The sequence below is a fragment of the Salmo salar genome, chromosome ssa01 (genome assembly GCF_905237065.1).
Source record: "Salmo salar chromosome ssa01, Ssal_v3.1, whole genome shotgun sequence".
Taxonomy (NCBI): domain Eukaryota; kingdom Metazoa; phylum Chordata; class Actinopteri; order Salmoniformes; family Salmonidae; genus Salmo; species Salmo salar.
In genome coordinates this window covers 78,502,581-78,516,504 of record NC_059442.1, presented here as the reverse complement: position 1 = coordinate 78,516,504, position 13,924 = coordinate 78,502,581, and the positions used below count along the sequence as shown (strand labels likewise).

Here is a 13,924-nt window from a genome sequence, read left to right as displayed (position 1 = left end):
CAGTAGCGTTGAATATTGGTAATAACGTTTTCCATATACCTTCCTACAAGACTACAACACCCAGAATTATGTCAGGAACAAGACAATAAAAATTGCATTGATGTGATAGGTTTGCTTTCATACTTTCTTATGTGTGAATTGAAGAAGTCCCATAGCAATTTGGAATAATAATTTTTTTTAAATTCAATGGTAGTCTATTGCTATTACCATACATTGAATAATAAATGAAGAATCAATATATTTCTTGAGAACTTGAGGATACAAGGGAAAATGATCCATCAGTAAATGTCTATGTTTACAAAAACCAAACATTATACATTTGGGAAAAGAAACATTCAAATTGACATTGATGATCTATTGCAAATAGGCCTACACAATTGTTTTATTTATTCTAGAGGTAATTGTAATATTGGCCATTTGAAACAATGTAATCATAACACAAAGAGGTCTATACATTGTTTCAGTAACTTCATGATACTCAGTTGTAACTTGAAAGTCCATACTGAGCTAGATTTATCCAGAGTAAACTAAGACAATGTAGACACCCAAAAGCACATATGCACCAACCTTCATTTTCTAGCACTACATCCTGTCCCCCCCCCAGTAGCCTAATGAGTTTGGCATATGGTGAGGTTTAAGGGTTGTAGCCTACAACTGAGATGATTGTTAATATAAACAATCGAGAATAATCCAGTTGCAGCAACATTATGCCATGGTATATGTCAAATGTTTGTTTGGTGCGTGTGTCAACATGCAAAATGACAACATGGGCAACATCAAGAAATTGAATACATTTTAAGGCTTCAACTTTAACATTTGTCAGTGTTCATAAAATGTCAAGCTGCAATAGCTTTTCGAATAACAGCGTACCAAGGCATGATGTGGTACAGAAGGCCAAACTATTGAAGGAAAACTGGCGCTTAAAAACCATCCATTGCATCGATGTCAATGGGGATTACGCGCGCATTTTAAATTGGTTACTTAATTGGTAATTCGTTTAAGGAAACATATCATCGATGTAGCCTATACTTGTCAATTGAAAAATATAAAATAAATCGGCCTAGTGTTAATTGACCATGCAGATTTAATTTAGAATAGATAGCATAAATGACTATGGCTGCTGGATTTAGGCTATATTACCCAATAATATACCTACGGGTTTGCGTGTTGGGGTGACTTGTACTGAGTGATAGAAGTCTGGAAGGACTCTCTTCTTCACTTTTCGTTTTCTCACAGTTGTGGATGAGTCACTTTGATGCTCACTCTCGGGAATTTCGACCAGAGCCTTTTCCTCTGCAACTCGAGCGCGCGCCCTCCTGGCATGGCGCGGGCTGTGCCTGAAGCCCTGTAAAAACATGGCACATCATGTCCAAAAGGAGAGAGAAAAATATGTTGAAATCGTTTAATATGCTTGAGACATAACTATTTGGATGATCAATATATTATTATGAATCACATTGACACATATTGCAATTAATGGATGAAACTGGGGTTTTGTATAGCTACAGGATCTAATAGTATAGTCGTGTAATTAAGTACACTAAACAAAAATATAAATGCAACATGTAAAGTGTTGGTCCCATGTTTCGTGAGCTGAAATAAAATATTCCAGAAATGTTCCATTTGTACAAAATGCTTATTTCTCTTAAATTTTGTGCACACATTTGTTTACATCTCTGTTTGTGATAATTTATCCTTTGCCAAGACAATACATCCACCTGACAGGTGTGGCATATCAAGAAGCTGATTAAGCTGCATAATCATTACACAGGTGCACCTTGTGCTGGGGACAATAAAAGGCCACCCTAAAATGTGCAGTTTTGTCACACAACACAATGCCACAGATGTCTCAAGTTGAGGGAGTGTGCAATTGGCATGCTGACTGCAGGAATGTCCACCAGAACGGTTGCCAGAGCATTTAATGTTAATTTCTCTACCAGAAACATTGTTTTAGAGAATTTGGCAGTACATCCAACCGGCCTCACAACCGCAGACCATGTGTAACCAAGCCAGCCCAGGACCTCCACATCCGGCTTCTTCACCTGCGGGATCGTCTGAGACCAGCCACCCAGACAGCTGATGAAACTGTGGGTTTGCACAACTGAAGAATTTCTGCACAAACTGTCAGAAACAGTCTCAGGGAAGCTCATCTGTGTGCTTGTCATCATCACCAGGTTCTTGACCTGACTGCAGTCCGGCGCCGTAACCGACTTCAGTGGGCAAATGCTCACCTTCGATGTTGAAACCACGGATGAATCCCAGTTTCAACTGTACCGGGCAGATGGCAGACAGAGTGTATGGCGTTGTGTGGGTGAGTGGTTTACTGATGTCAACATTGTGAACAGAGTGCCCCATAGTGGCGGTGGGGTTATGGTATGGGCAGGCATAAGCTACGGACAATGAACACAATTGCAATTTATCAATCGCAATTTCAATGCCCAGAGATACTGTAACGAGATCCCGAGGCCCATTGTCGTGCCATTCATTCGGTGCCATTTTGTCATGTTTCTGCATGATAATGCACTGCTCCATGTCGCAAGGATCTGTATACAACTCCTGTAAGCTGCACATTTCACAGTTCTTCCATTGCCTGCATACTGACCAGACATGTCACCCATTGACCATGTTTGGGATGCTCTGGATCAATGTGTATGACAGCATGTTCCAGTTCCCGCCAATATCTAGCAACATCGAACAGCCATTGAAGAGGAGTGGGACAACATTCCACAGGCCATAATTAACAGCCTGATCAACTCTATGAGAAGGAGATGTGTCATGCTGCATGAGGCAAATAGCAGTCACACCAGACACTGACTGGTATTCTGATCCATGCCCCTACCTTTTTTAAGGTACAGTATCTGTGACCAACAGATGCATATCTGTATTCCCAGTCATGTGAAATCCATAAATTAGGGCCTAATGCATTTATTTCAATTGACTGATTTCCTTATATTAACTGCAACTCAGTAAAATCTTTGAAATTGTTGCATGTTGTGTTTATATTTTTGTTCAGTGTAGTTGGTTTTTAATGTACAATTTATTTTAGCCTATATAGGCATATTTTGTAATTTTTCATTACAACGTGGAATATTTTTTTCATAATTACAGTCAAACTGCAGAAAGTGCAGAATCAGTCACTTTATTTATTGATCACACATGCGCAATGCGCATAACACTAATAGCACACCAACAACTCCAAAAAGTATACCGGTAAAGTATAATAAAAGTAACACAGAGCACCATTATACTTCCTTCACAATCTTGTATTTGGATAAATAAAAAATGGCTACTTACTGACCTTGACAGAAGTAATAGCCTAACCAATGATTGATTACCTCAGATCGAAAATGATGCGTCCGGAGACCAGCTTCTAGGACAAATGAAAATATGTTCTAACACTCGGATACCTTCAAACACACCACATATGAGGCCTGTTGTCTATGGCTACATTTAGGATATCATAATGATATCATAGGATACCATTAGACAAATTAATACTGTGTATGTTACAGTACACCTGTGAATAAGGTGGACAAGATATATTTGGACGCTGACAGTAGCCTAATAGATGATTTCATCCTCAAGGCTATGCACATAGCTTATAGGCTACAGTTTAGACTGCTATGTTTATCTGATGAAAATAATGGCAATTCAAGTGTGTCAAGTCGCTAAAAATAGCACATGGTACAGTTTAGGTTATAAGCTATTTAACAGGTTATCGTGTGAAAATGCTTGAACATATTACAGACATGCCACGCATTTGGTTTGGTGGACTAGCCGCACTGCTTGGAGATGCTGAAGCCTCTACTCACCGCGACTCCTTGAGCGCCCTGAAAGCACGGATTTAATCGGATGTTTCCCGTTACGAAGCCTCCGATGCCAGCAACAGAAAAAGAGAATTGTTGCAATAGTTCCCACCAATAGCAGCAATAATAACAAAACAACTTGAATACTATACGGTCTCAATAAAACCAAAAACGCCGCAGCAATCATTATAAAACGTGATGTAGGGCAGCGCCTCCTCCACACAGATATCCGGCTCCACGTATGCTGCCCTAAATGCTGAAAGCGAACCAATATATTGACACAGGATATAGTGAATGTCTCATCGCAGCCTGAAACATGGGCTAGGCTACAGACTATTCTACAGTTCTATTGATTTCAATAACGTATTTTAAAGCATCAATCCATGACTCAGCCGAAGAGCTTTTTTACAACTCAAGCAGGGGGAGTAAGCATCATGCATCTCTGAGCTCAGCACAGCAAAGATGTTGCAGATGGAAGGTGTCAGCCCGGGAATCATGATCAGTCTCTATCATTAACCTGCTTAAATGTATAGTCTCTGATACATGATTAGATTACTGTAGGATGAAAAAAAGGCCATTTAGGCTATAAGGCTAGGCTGTAATAACACATAGGCCTAGTATAGGCCCATTTGTCATGAAATTACTCTGCTAAATAGAAAATTGCTAGTAGGCCAGCTGGCTAAGAAAAAGCACAGAGGACGTTTTTGACATTGAGTATTTGACATGAATTTAAAATTATGTTCAATAATTTATATTTTATTTTTACTAAAAGATCAAACGTGTAATTTTTTTCCAAGAAAAATAATTGCCTTCATAATTAATGAATTAATGACGAGGACGAATAATTGTTTCTCTTTTCCCCACACGGCTGCAGCCCCGCCGTGAGCCTTTCATTGGAACTCCACATCCCAGGAACACCCGCAGAAGATCAACAGTCCCTTTTGCGCGAAAACGCAATTTTGTGAGTGTCTGCTCGTGCTTATTATTTTCATAATTTACCTTAACGATAATTAACTAGCTAGTTATCTCTCAAACTAGTTTGCTAGTTACATTGTTTACCGAATATTTGGATTAATTTAGAGATATAGCTACCGAACTGCTTGTTGTGCACTAACCCGCCAACTATCGTTAGCTAACTAGCTAAGTACAGTAAGCAAGCTGTCTAACGTGTTTTCTTCTAAGTTTCAACTAGCTAGCTAACTAGCTAGTCAGCATAAGTGTTGGAGCAGTCATTCACACTAGTACTAGAAGGGATTATAGCTAACTAGTCTTGAACCCACACGTGATGGCAGATTGGAGTAGGCTTGCATGAAAACAAACAATTGTTAAATTGTAGCTAGATAGCGAAAGTTAACATTGTAACAATGTAGCCATTTGTCATCCGCCCGCCCAGCCAGACATAATACTGAAGACGTTGATTGATAATAATTTTGACAACGTTGTTGATTATCTGTGCGATTTGGTTGAGTTGTCTGTTTTTTTTATGTAATTATTTCCTCCAGATAAAATCAATGTCCTCCCCAATTGGAGCAAATTATGAAGATGAGGTGGAGTTTGTGTCAGTAAGTGATTTGTCATTTGTAGGAACAAGGTTCAAAGGTTTCTCTACTACCTATGTTGCCATTCACCTTTCCAGGAAAGTTAGGGGTAATCATTAACATTAAACATTTTCATCCAATGCATTAGTTTAAATGAAATTGACCATAACTTGGTTAGTGTGAGTCAGTATATTTTTATACAACTGTCAAGAAAAAACAGACCTTTTAAGACAGTGTCCAAAAGAGTCAAGTGTTTGAATGACACAGTATCAGACAGTGTCTCATCCATTTAACTATGTCGTTTTAGGAGGCTCCACTTAGACCTGTACTGGAATGTATTGATTTACTGAGTGATGGGGAAGACGATGGAAGTTTACCCACAGCCGAGACAGTGAGTGTGTCAAGTGAAAGATAATACATTTAATACAAACTGTAATGACATGGAAAGGTGTTTGGAAGACCAGTTCAAAAAAGTTACATGTTATTGTTATGTATGTAATATGTTTTGTGTACCTTTTTTGTATTATTGTTAAGATTGAAGATGAGATTGACCGACAGAAAGCTCAGGTCACCTCAACTTTGGACAGACTAGCTCGCCAAGTGGCTGTGGCGAAAAAGGAAAGAGCAGAGAAGTGTAAAGCCTTCAAGGTAAGGACGAAAAGTTCAAACTGGTATGATCATCATATTAGCCATTGCAGCTTGTTGTGTATTTGTCTTTTGTGGGTGCTATTGTCTCTTTTCACAGTTCTTCATATTGGTCATGCCAATGCTTGCCTTATTTCAGGAGAAGCAAATCTCACAAAAGGCTCATGGACGGCAGGAGCTGGCATTTAGTCCCAATGGTAACGCATATGACTCCAAGCGCTGTGTGGATATGTGGTTAAAGATGCCAGGTAATGTAGTCTAGTTAGCCTCGGAAGGCTTTTTTTTTAACTTCAGATCTGGGCCCATGTTCAAAACTGATCCTAGATCAGCACTCTTACAATGTGATGCTTTGAACACGGCCCAGGAGTCAGCGCTACAGGCACACATGAAATGTCATTTAATTTGGTAGAAAAGCAGGATCTCAGTCTTACCATTGTCTGTTCTTAGGTGTGAAACCTGGGGTCATCAATACTGGAGCTAGCTGGAGACGCAGACAGGTCCCCTTTCCCACCAGCAGCTCATCCACACATACCTGTCCAGTGATCAACTGTGGTCGGGTTTATGACAACGTACCTCTCCTAGAAGGTCACTTGAAAAGGTTAAATGATGAGATTTATATTTCTATAACCATTATACATAATAAACAACCTACTTTTAATTTAGCCCTGAAAACCTTTTTTTCTGTCTGCAGGTTTGACCACTCTCCTTGTGACCCGACCATCTACCTGAAAGGAAGCCCAACCGAGCTGTTTGCTTGCGTTGCTTGTGGTCTTCATTTTGAAACCAAAGAAGCTTGGAAGGTGCATCAGCAGTCAAAGGTTGGTTATGCCTGTAAAATCAAGTACTGTTAGAAATGGCTGCACATTCAATTGTGTTCAGTTACCGCTGTCATTCAAATGTGCTCTATGCAATAATTATACCTACCAATAGCCCTAAAGTAAAGGAATCAAATACCATTAGGGAAAAATGGAATTTTTGAATGCCGTTTTGGCAGTCCGGTCAACCACCTTCACACAGTAGTGCCTTCCTGTTTGGTTCTCAGTAGGAGGTTGAAAACATAAACAGTATAACAATACTTCACATTCCTGCAACATATTTTGTTATTGGATGGAGGACATCAAAATGATCACTAAGAAAATAGTGTTGACATCTATCACTACCAAAGCAGTAGAGAGCAGCATTTAGCTGTTACCCAAATAAAAAATGGAATCTTATTTTATTTGTCACATGCTTTGTAAACGGGTGTAGACTAACAGTGAAAATACTTACTTACGGGTCCTTTTCCAGCAATGGAGAGAAAAATATCAAATATAAATGGTGACGAGGAATAAATACACCGTGAATAACAATTACAAATAACAAACATGGCTATATACAGGGAGTACCAGTAACAAGTCGATTTGGGGTAGCCATGTACACATTGGAAGGGGTAAACTGACTAGGCAACAGGATAGATAATAGACTTTGCTGTAGCAGCAGTGTATGTAGTGAGTGTGTGGCGACAGTGTAGATTTTGTGTGTGTGTGTATGTAGTGTTGGTGTATGTATGTGTGTGGGTAGAGTACAGTGTGTGTGCATATAGTCAGTACAAGAGAGTTGGTGCAAAAAAGGTAGTCCGGGTAGCCATTTGATTAGCTATTTAGCAGCCTTGTTTAGCAGTCTTATGGCTTGGGGGTAGAAGCTGTTCAGGGTTTTGTTGGTTCCAGACTCTGTGCACTGGTCTTGCTTGCCATGCGGTAGCAGAGAGAACAGTCCATTGTAAATTTTTTGGGACTTCCTTTGGGGGGGTTCTGAATCCGATTTTTGGGGTGGACAACTTACTGATATATCTGCCGATGTACTGTTTTACAGCGAGGAACTGAAAAACAGTCATTTTTCCCACACTGAATTTTCATGAATTGCCATCCAAAAGAGCAATTGTCCAATAACTATGCTTCAAATGTTGATTTCATACATTGTGACAAAAATATAAAAGCAACAATTTCAAAGATTTAACTGTGTTACAGTTCATATAAGGAAATCAGTCATTTGAAATAATGAAATTATGCCCTATTCTATGGATTTCACATGACTGGGCAGGGGTGCAGCCATGGGTGGGCCTTGGAGGGCATAGGCCAACCCACTTGGCAGCCAGGCCAACCCACTTGGCAGCCAGGCCAACCCACTTGGCAGCCAGGCCAACCCACTTGGCAGCCAGGCCAACCCACTTGGCAGCCAGGCCAAGCCAGTCAGAATGAGTTTTTCCCCACAAAAGGGCTTTATTACAGACAGAAATACTCCTCAGTTTCATCAGCTGTCTGGGTGGCTGGTCTCAGACAATCCCGCAGATGAAGAAGCTGGATGTTGAGGTTCTGGGCTGGCGTGGTTCACATGGTCTGCGGTGGTGAGGCTCGTTGGACGTACTGCCAAATTCTTTAAAACGACATTGGAGGCAGCTTATGGTAGAGAGATGAACATTCAATTCTCTGGCAACAGCTCTGGTGGACATTCCTTCAGTCAGCATGCCAATTTCACGCTCCCTCAACTTGATACATACTTGTGGTGTTGTGTGACACAATTGCACATTTTAAAGTGGCTTTTTATTGTCCCCTGCACTAGGTGCCCTGTGTTTTGATTATACTATTTAATTAGCTTCTTGATATGCCACACCATACAGGTGGATGGATTATCTTGGCAAAGCAGAAATGCTCACTAACGGGGTTGTAAACAAATTCGTGCACAATTTGAGAGATGTTTTTGTGTATGGAACATTTCTGGGATTTTTTTATTTCAGCTCATGAAACATGGGACCAACACTTTACATGTTGCGTTTTATATTTTTATTCAGTGTATGTATGTCACTGTGAGGACGTCGTCATCGATGCACTTATTAATGAAGCTGGTGACTGATGTGGTAAACTCCTCAATGTTATCGGATGAATCCCCGAACATATGTGGTAGCTTCCCGTCCGCTTCGTCATTGAGTGAGGTCTTAGTGCCAGCATCGGTTTATGGTGCTAAAAAGACAGCTATGAAAAATATTGATAAACTCTCTTGGTAAATAGTATGGTCTGCAGTTTATCATGAGGTATTCTAACTCAGGCGAGTAAAAACTCCAGACTTCCTTAACATTAGAGATTGCGCACCAACTGATCGCGCACCAGGGAGACACACCCCTCCTCCCTTTGTCTTACCCGAGTCTGCCTTCCGATCTTGACGATGCATAGAAAAACCAGCAAGATGTATATCCATGACCTCGTTCAGCCACGACTATAAGAAACAAGATATTACAGTTTCAGGTACTGTGATGGGATAGTCTCGAACTAGTTTGTTCTTCAGTGATTGCCATACTATTTTGTCTCTTAAACTAAAATAACGATATTAAAGTATTAATTTATTTTCAACCACAGATATTGGATACAGATTTCAATCCGGACAAAGTCTTAAACTTGCACTGTGTGTAACAATTCTCTATTCTAATTTTCTTAAGTTGTCCTCCCCTGATGAAGACCATGACCACACTCAGACCTGCCAGCCGATCGTGTGCTTCGCCTGCCCTGCCTGCTATCTCCTCTTTTACATCAGGGACGAGTGCCTCCAGCATATGTCGGCCAAAAACCACTTCTCTCAGTCCATCATCATGAGTGGTAAGCCTCATATATATATATATATATATATATATCAGCGTCAAAGCTAGATATTACGCCCCGGGTAATTGTATTTAGACAGGGAGAGCAAATATTTGGGGCATATGGACTCTTTTTAAAAATAAATTATGCAGTTTGTGGCATTTCTATAGAGCAAATATTTTGTGTGAATGAATAGTGCTTGGACAGGATAACGGCCAATACACTGCTATTAAATAAATAAAATACCATTTTATTTGTCACATGCACCAATTACAACAGGTGTAGACCTTACCGTGAAATGCTTACTTAACCAACAATGCAGCTCAAGAAATAGTTATTTCTTTGTATCATCCATTAAAACGTGTAACCAGATATTTTGTTCTCTTTCTGGATAAAAGAAACTAAAGGGACAGCATTGCCAGTTCCCTTCCCACGATATGCAAAGAATCGTCTCATTGCTTTGTGTAAGGAAGTTTCATTCAGCGTGAGATGTACGACATGCCAGAAGGGGCTTAACTCACACATGGAAGCACAGGCCCACTTCAAGTAAGTTTATATACCGGTATGTGTTATTAGACATTTTTACATTTTAGTCATTTAGCAGACGCTCTTATCCAGAGCGACTTACAGTAGTGAATGCATACATTTCATTTCATACAATTTTTTTTCTTCTTCGTACTTGGCCCCCCGTGGGAATCGAACCCACAACCCTGGCGTTGCAAACACCATGCTCTACCAACTGAGCTACGGGGAAGGCATTAGTATACTTTTAAAGTCAGTATGGTGTTAGTGTACATGCAATTACATGGTTGTTAAATAGGCAGGTAAAGTGTAATTACATTTATCGTCTTATACACAGACAAACAAAAAGAACCATGGACATACATATTTAACACATCATTGATTTTACAGAGTGGCACCCTCTTTCCAATAGCTAAAGATCCGAAGCTTCTGTGCATGTACGGGATTCCCTACTTTACACAGTCTCTGCTCTATTTGTTCGGCTGCCCAGAGAACAGGCTACTCTGGTGAATTTCAGTGATGAATGGTGCTCGTTTAATAAAGTTCGATCAAAGCTGAATCAATGTCTGCAAGATCCTTTGGCACCGCAGCCTCGGCCTTGATTGTAACCCTCACTTCCATCATATGGATAATAGGGCTTTGACGATACCAGTATTGCAATATTCTATGTAATATGTAATATATTGTGTGCTGTAGCTTGGAAAATAAATAAATGTGACTGGATCACAACATAATGTCTTGTTTCCAACATTCAGGCTGTTTTCCTAAAGAAGTTTTGTTTCCTTGCCACGATACTAACGAGTATCGCAATATTGGTATCGTTCCGGCCCTAATGGATCGATGATCTCATTTGTAATTTCGTTAATGCTATCTCTGCTTGTTGTTTGTTCCCTTCTGCCTCAGTGTGCAATGCAGACAGGGCGCTGCCAGGGCTGAGGCAGAGAAAACAGTGGTGCAGGTCATGAAACAACTACAAGTGCTGGGCCAGTGCGCTGTGTGTTGCAAACTGTTCCTCAACCAAGGTGATGTTGAAAGGCATAAAGAATTGAGTCAGCACAATACTGAGGTCAACTGCACCATGGAAAAGGCAATTCTGCACTACAGCAATTTCTATGAAATCCAACACGCCAAGAGGGCTGCAGCGACGTCACGGCCCAAACAGTCAAAAGGTCCTGTAACCCCCTCTTGGAAAAGGGACAAGGAGAGAGGTGATTCTGTTGGATCCCCAGCCAAGCGCCAGAGACGCGAGGGAGCTTTGAATGGCAGCGCTGGGACCTCAAGGAGTTGCTTGATAGTGGCGTGGTTTTGTGAGTGTGGTCAGCGCTTTTCAGAGGAGGCCATGGCCAGCAAGCACCTTTTTGCTGCCAATCGGATCTTCCATCAATGTGGCGTGTGTGGAAAGCATATGGGCGAGTCATCCATCACTCGCCTGCACATGAGCCGTTTTCACGGCGGTGCCCACCTCTCAAACTTCCTCTTCCACTGCCGGCTGTGCAAGGTTGACATGCCGCGTCACGAGGACATCCTGTTGCATGTGTCAGAGGCCCACAGTGGACACACTTACTTCAGGGAGAGAGAGGTATCGGACGAGGAGCCTGCTCCCATTCCCTATGCCAAACCCTCCACCAGTGGCAGACCCAGCGCCCTCACTGATATCAGGACTAGAACTACAACTCCCACACCTCTTCCCAAACAGGACGAGAGGTGGATTTGCAGGATGTGTGAGGACATCTTTAACTCGGAGCAAGCTGTGCACAAGCACTGCAGAGACGTGAGCAACCACAGTTTCCAGAGGTTTGCCTGTGGCCACTGCCCACAGAAGTACTTCAAGGAGGCCACAGTACGCAGGCACTGTGTGAACGAGCACAGCAACCAAATAGTGACGCGGTACTTCTGCGGGCTCTGTGACAGCATGGAGTATGACACTGAGGGGGAGTTCCAAGAGCACTATAGGGGCCTTCACAGTAAGGACTACTACCGCATGGATGAGCCTGAGGTTGATAGACCCACTGAGGCCGAAAACTCCAGTCCATTGGCAACAGCCGGTGAAAGGCATGAATGTCTGTGTCCATGCATGTCATCAGAAAAGGACAAAGATGAAAGGAAGGCTACCTTCACACGATGCATGAAGCGGCTATCCAGTGAAGACGAATGCAGCTACGTGTGTGCACCATGCGACGTCCAGGTGTCCTCCTTTGCCCAGATAAAGACTCATGTCCACTCTCAACACAAAGCCTTGGGGCTAGAGAATACCTTTGACGTGGTGTGTGGATCCTGTCAGGAGAGTCATAAGGACGTTCCCAGTTTCCATAACCACTACCACTCCCAGCACTGCCCTCTGGAGCCTTGCTTGAGCTCCAGGGATGGGGGTGAGAGTCATACGGGGAAGGCAGCAGCTTCTTCCGCTGTCAAGACTCTGGTTGCTGTGGAGATCAAACCAGAAGTGAATGGCAAGTCTGCTTTGGACTATCTTCCATGATTAATTTCCACTGCACTGACCTTTCTGCTCTTAGAAAACTGATTTGATTTATTACTGTATTTTTATTTTATAGAGGAGGAGTTTGAAGATGTGAAACATGCCATTGCTATGAACTTGGATGAGGTCAGAGATGGCGCTGAAGCTCATGGAGGTGATGATTATTTTCTTGTCTTCCCATCTGTTCAGTGATTTGGTGAATGACATCTGTCGTAGCCATTATATAGCTATAGAAGGTTTCTTGGACTTTTTTTTTTGTTTAGTTTTTAAAAAAAATTTAAACAGAGAATCTTGTTTTTTGTCAATTTTCCTTGTTTCAGATGAATCTGATGAGGAGATGAAGCGGGCCTTGGCTTTAAGTGTGGAAGAAGCAAGAGAGCCAACTGACCTTGATATTGGTGTGTAACACCTTTTATTTACCTTTGTTTATTTGAGGACCTTTTCATTAGTTACATTTGCTTTAACCGTTTGCACGATGCCTTGTTTGAATGGCCAGAAAGGTTCTGTCTGTCAGCTTTGAAGCTGTTGCCCAGGCCACGTAGGTGTAGCAAAATAAAAACAAGATGATACTTCTCTTTTTTACCAGCATTACATGCTTGAAGAATAACCTCAGTGTGAGTATGCCTAATCAAATCATAGTAACATTAAATGCACACTGGGACATTCAGATAGTGGGCGGTTTGTAGTTGCTGTAGAGAACTGTGTGAACACTTTTTGGATGGTTTTGAGATTGTCACAACACTAGACACTGACCAAGTTATGTGCTGCAGCATGTCTTATTGAAGTTGACATTATTGTTATCGTTTCCCCTTCCTCCCCAACGTATCTTCACAGAGATGGAGGAAGCGCTCAAAAGAAGCCTTCTGGAATACTGATCAGCGAATGTTATTTTCTGGGAACCTGTCATTAATTTGGCTTATGGCATTTTATGATTTTTGTTTTATGTGTAACATATCAGTTACTTTCAACACTTCAAGACAGGGTTGTACCGATGTGATTACACAGTAATAACTGTAGTAACAACATTATTTGCGAACTATAAAGATTGAGGCATACCATGTAGGCATCTTTATCACATGTTCAGAGCTTTTTATTTTATTTAATAAAGATGTTTAATTATTTTCTTTCTCTTTGATGTTAAAGTTTCAATCATTGGATGTCTGGATATTGTCAAATAAATTAGCGATGGTTCCCTCCAAAAAATGTAGCATACTTTTGTGGCACAGTCGATGCCGCGCATGGCTACAGGCCAGAAGGTTGAGGGTTCGCTGACCACCACGGACGAGCTAACTCTCCCTGGCTATTACATTACAGATCAAAGCCGTCTAT

General features: G+C 41.3%; 2 protein-coding genes across 23 annotated transcripts in view; one reads left to right on the top strand and one right to left on the bottom strand.

Moving 5' to 3' along the window:
• LOC106612695 (dystonin) overlaps window positions 1-4,204 on the bottom strand; it is a 189,989-nt gene extending 185,785 nt beyond the window's left edge. For 15 of the 21 annotated variants that reach the window (XM_014214117.2, XM_014214148.2, XM_014214133.2 and 12 more), the window contains exons 1-3: window positions 3,813-4,203; window positions 3,336-3,367; window positions 1,157-1,345 (exon numbers count right to left, since the gene is read on the bottom strand). In XM_014214117.2, coding sequence (XP_014069592.2) covers window positions 1,157-1,345; window positions 3,336-3,367; window positions 3,813-3,993 — 402 coding nt within the window. In that variant the 5' untranslated portion in view covers window positions 3,994-4,203. Of the gene's footprint in view, window positions 1-1,156; window positions 1,346-3,335; window positions 3,368-3,812 lie in introns of all 21 variants that reach the window. The other 6 variants (XM_014214190.2, XM_014214228.2, XM_014214274.2 and 3 more) reach the window with 3 other exon arrangements.
• Window positions 4,205-4,677: 473 nt separating this feature from the next.
• LOC106612792 (E3 SUMO-protein ligase ZNF451) lies at window positions 4,678-13,723 on the top strand. Of its 2 annotated transcripts, XM_014214305.2 has the most exons (14): window positions 4,682-4,767; window positions 5,309-5,368; window positions 5,652-5,735; window positions 5,879-5,992; window positions 6,129-6,237; window positions 6,437-6,587; window positions 6,681-6,807; window positions 9,459-9,615; window positions 9,996-10,143; window positions 11,023-12,569; window positions 12,672-12,749; window positions 12,916-12,993; window positions 13,182-13,209; window positions 13,430-13,723. In XM_014214305.2, the coding sequence occupies exons 2-13, from the start codon at window positions 5,318-5,320 to the stop codon at window positions 13,193-13,195; spliced, it is 2,658 nt and encodes an 885-aa protein (XP_014069780.2). In that variant the 5' UTR covers window positions 4,682-4,767; window positions 5,309-5,317; the 3' UTR covers window positions 13,196-13,209; window positions 13,430-13,723. The 2 variants fall into 2 exon arrangements, with proteins under 2 accessions (XP_014069773.2, XP_014069780.2); XM_014214298.2 differs by lacking the exon at window positions 13,182-13,209 and having other exon boundaries at window positions 4,678-4,767.
• The last annotated feature ends 201 nt before the right edge of the window (window positions 13,724-13,924 follow it).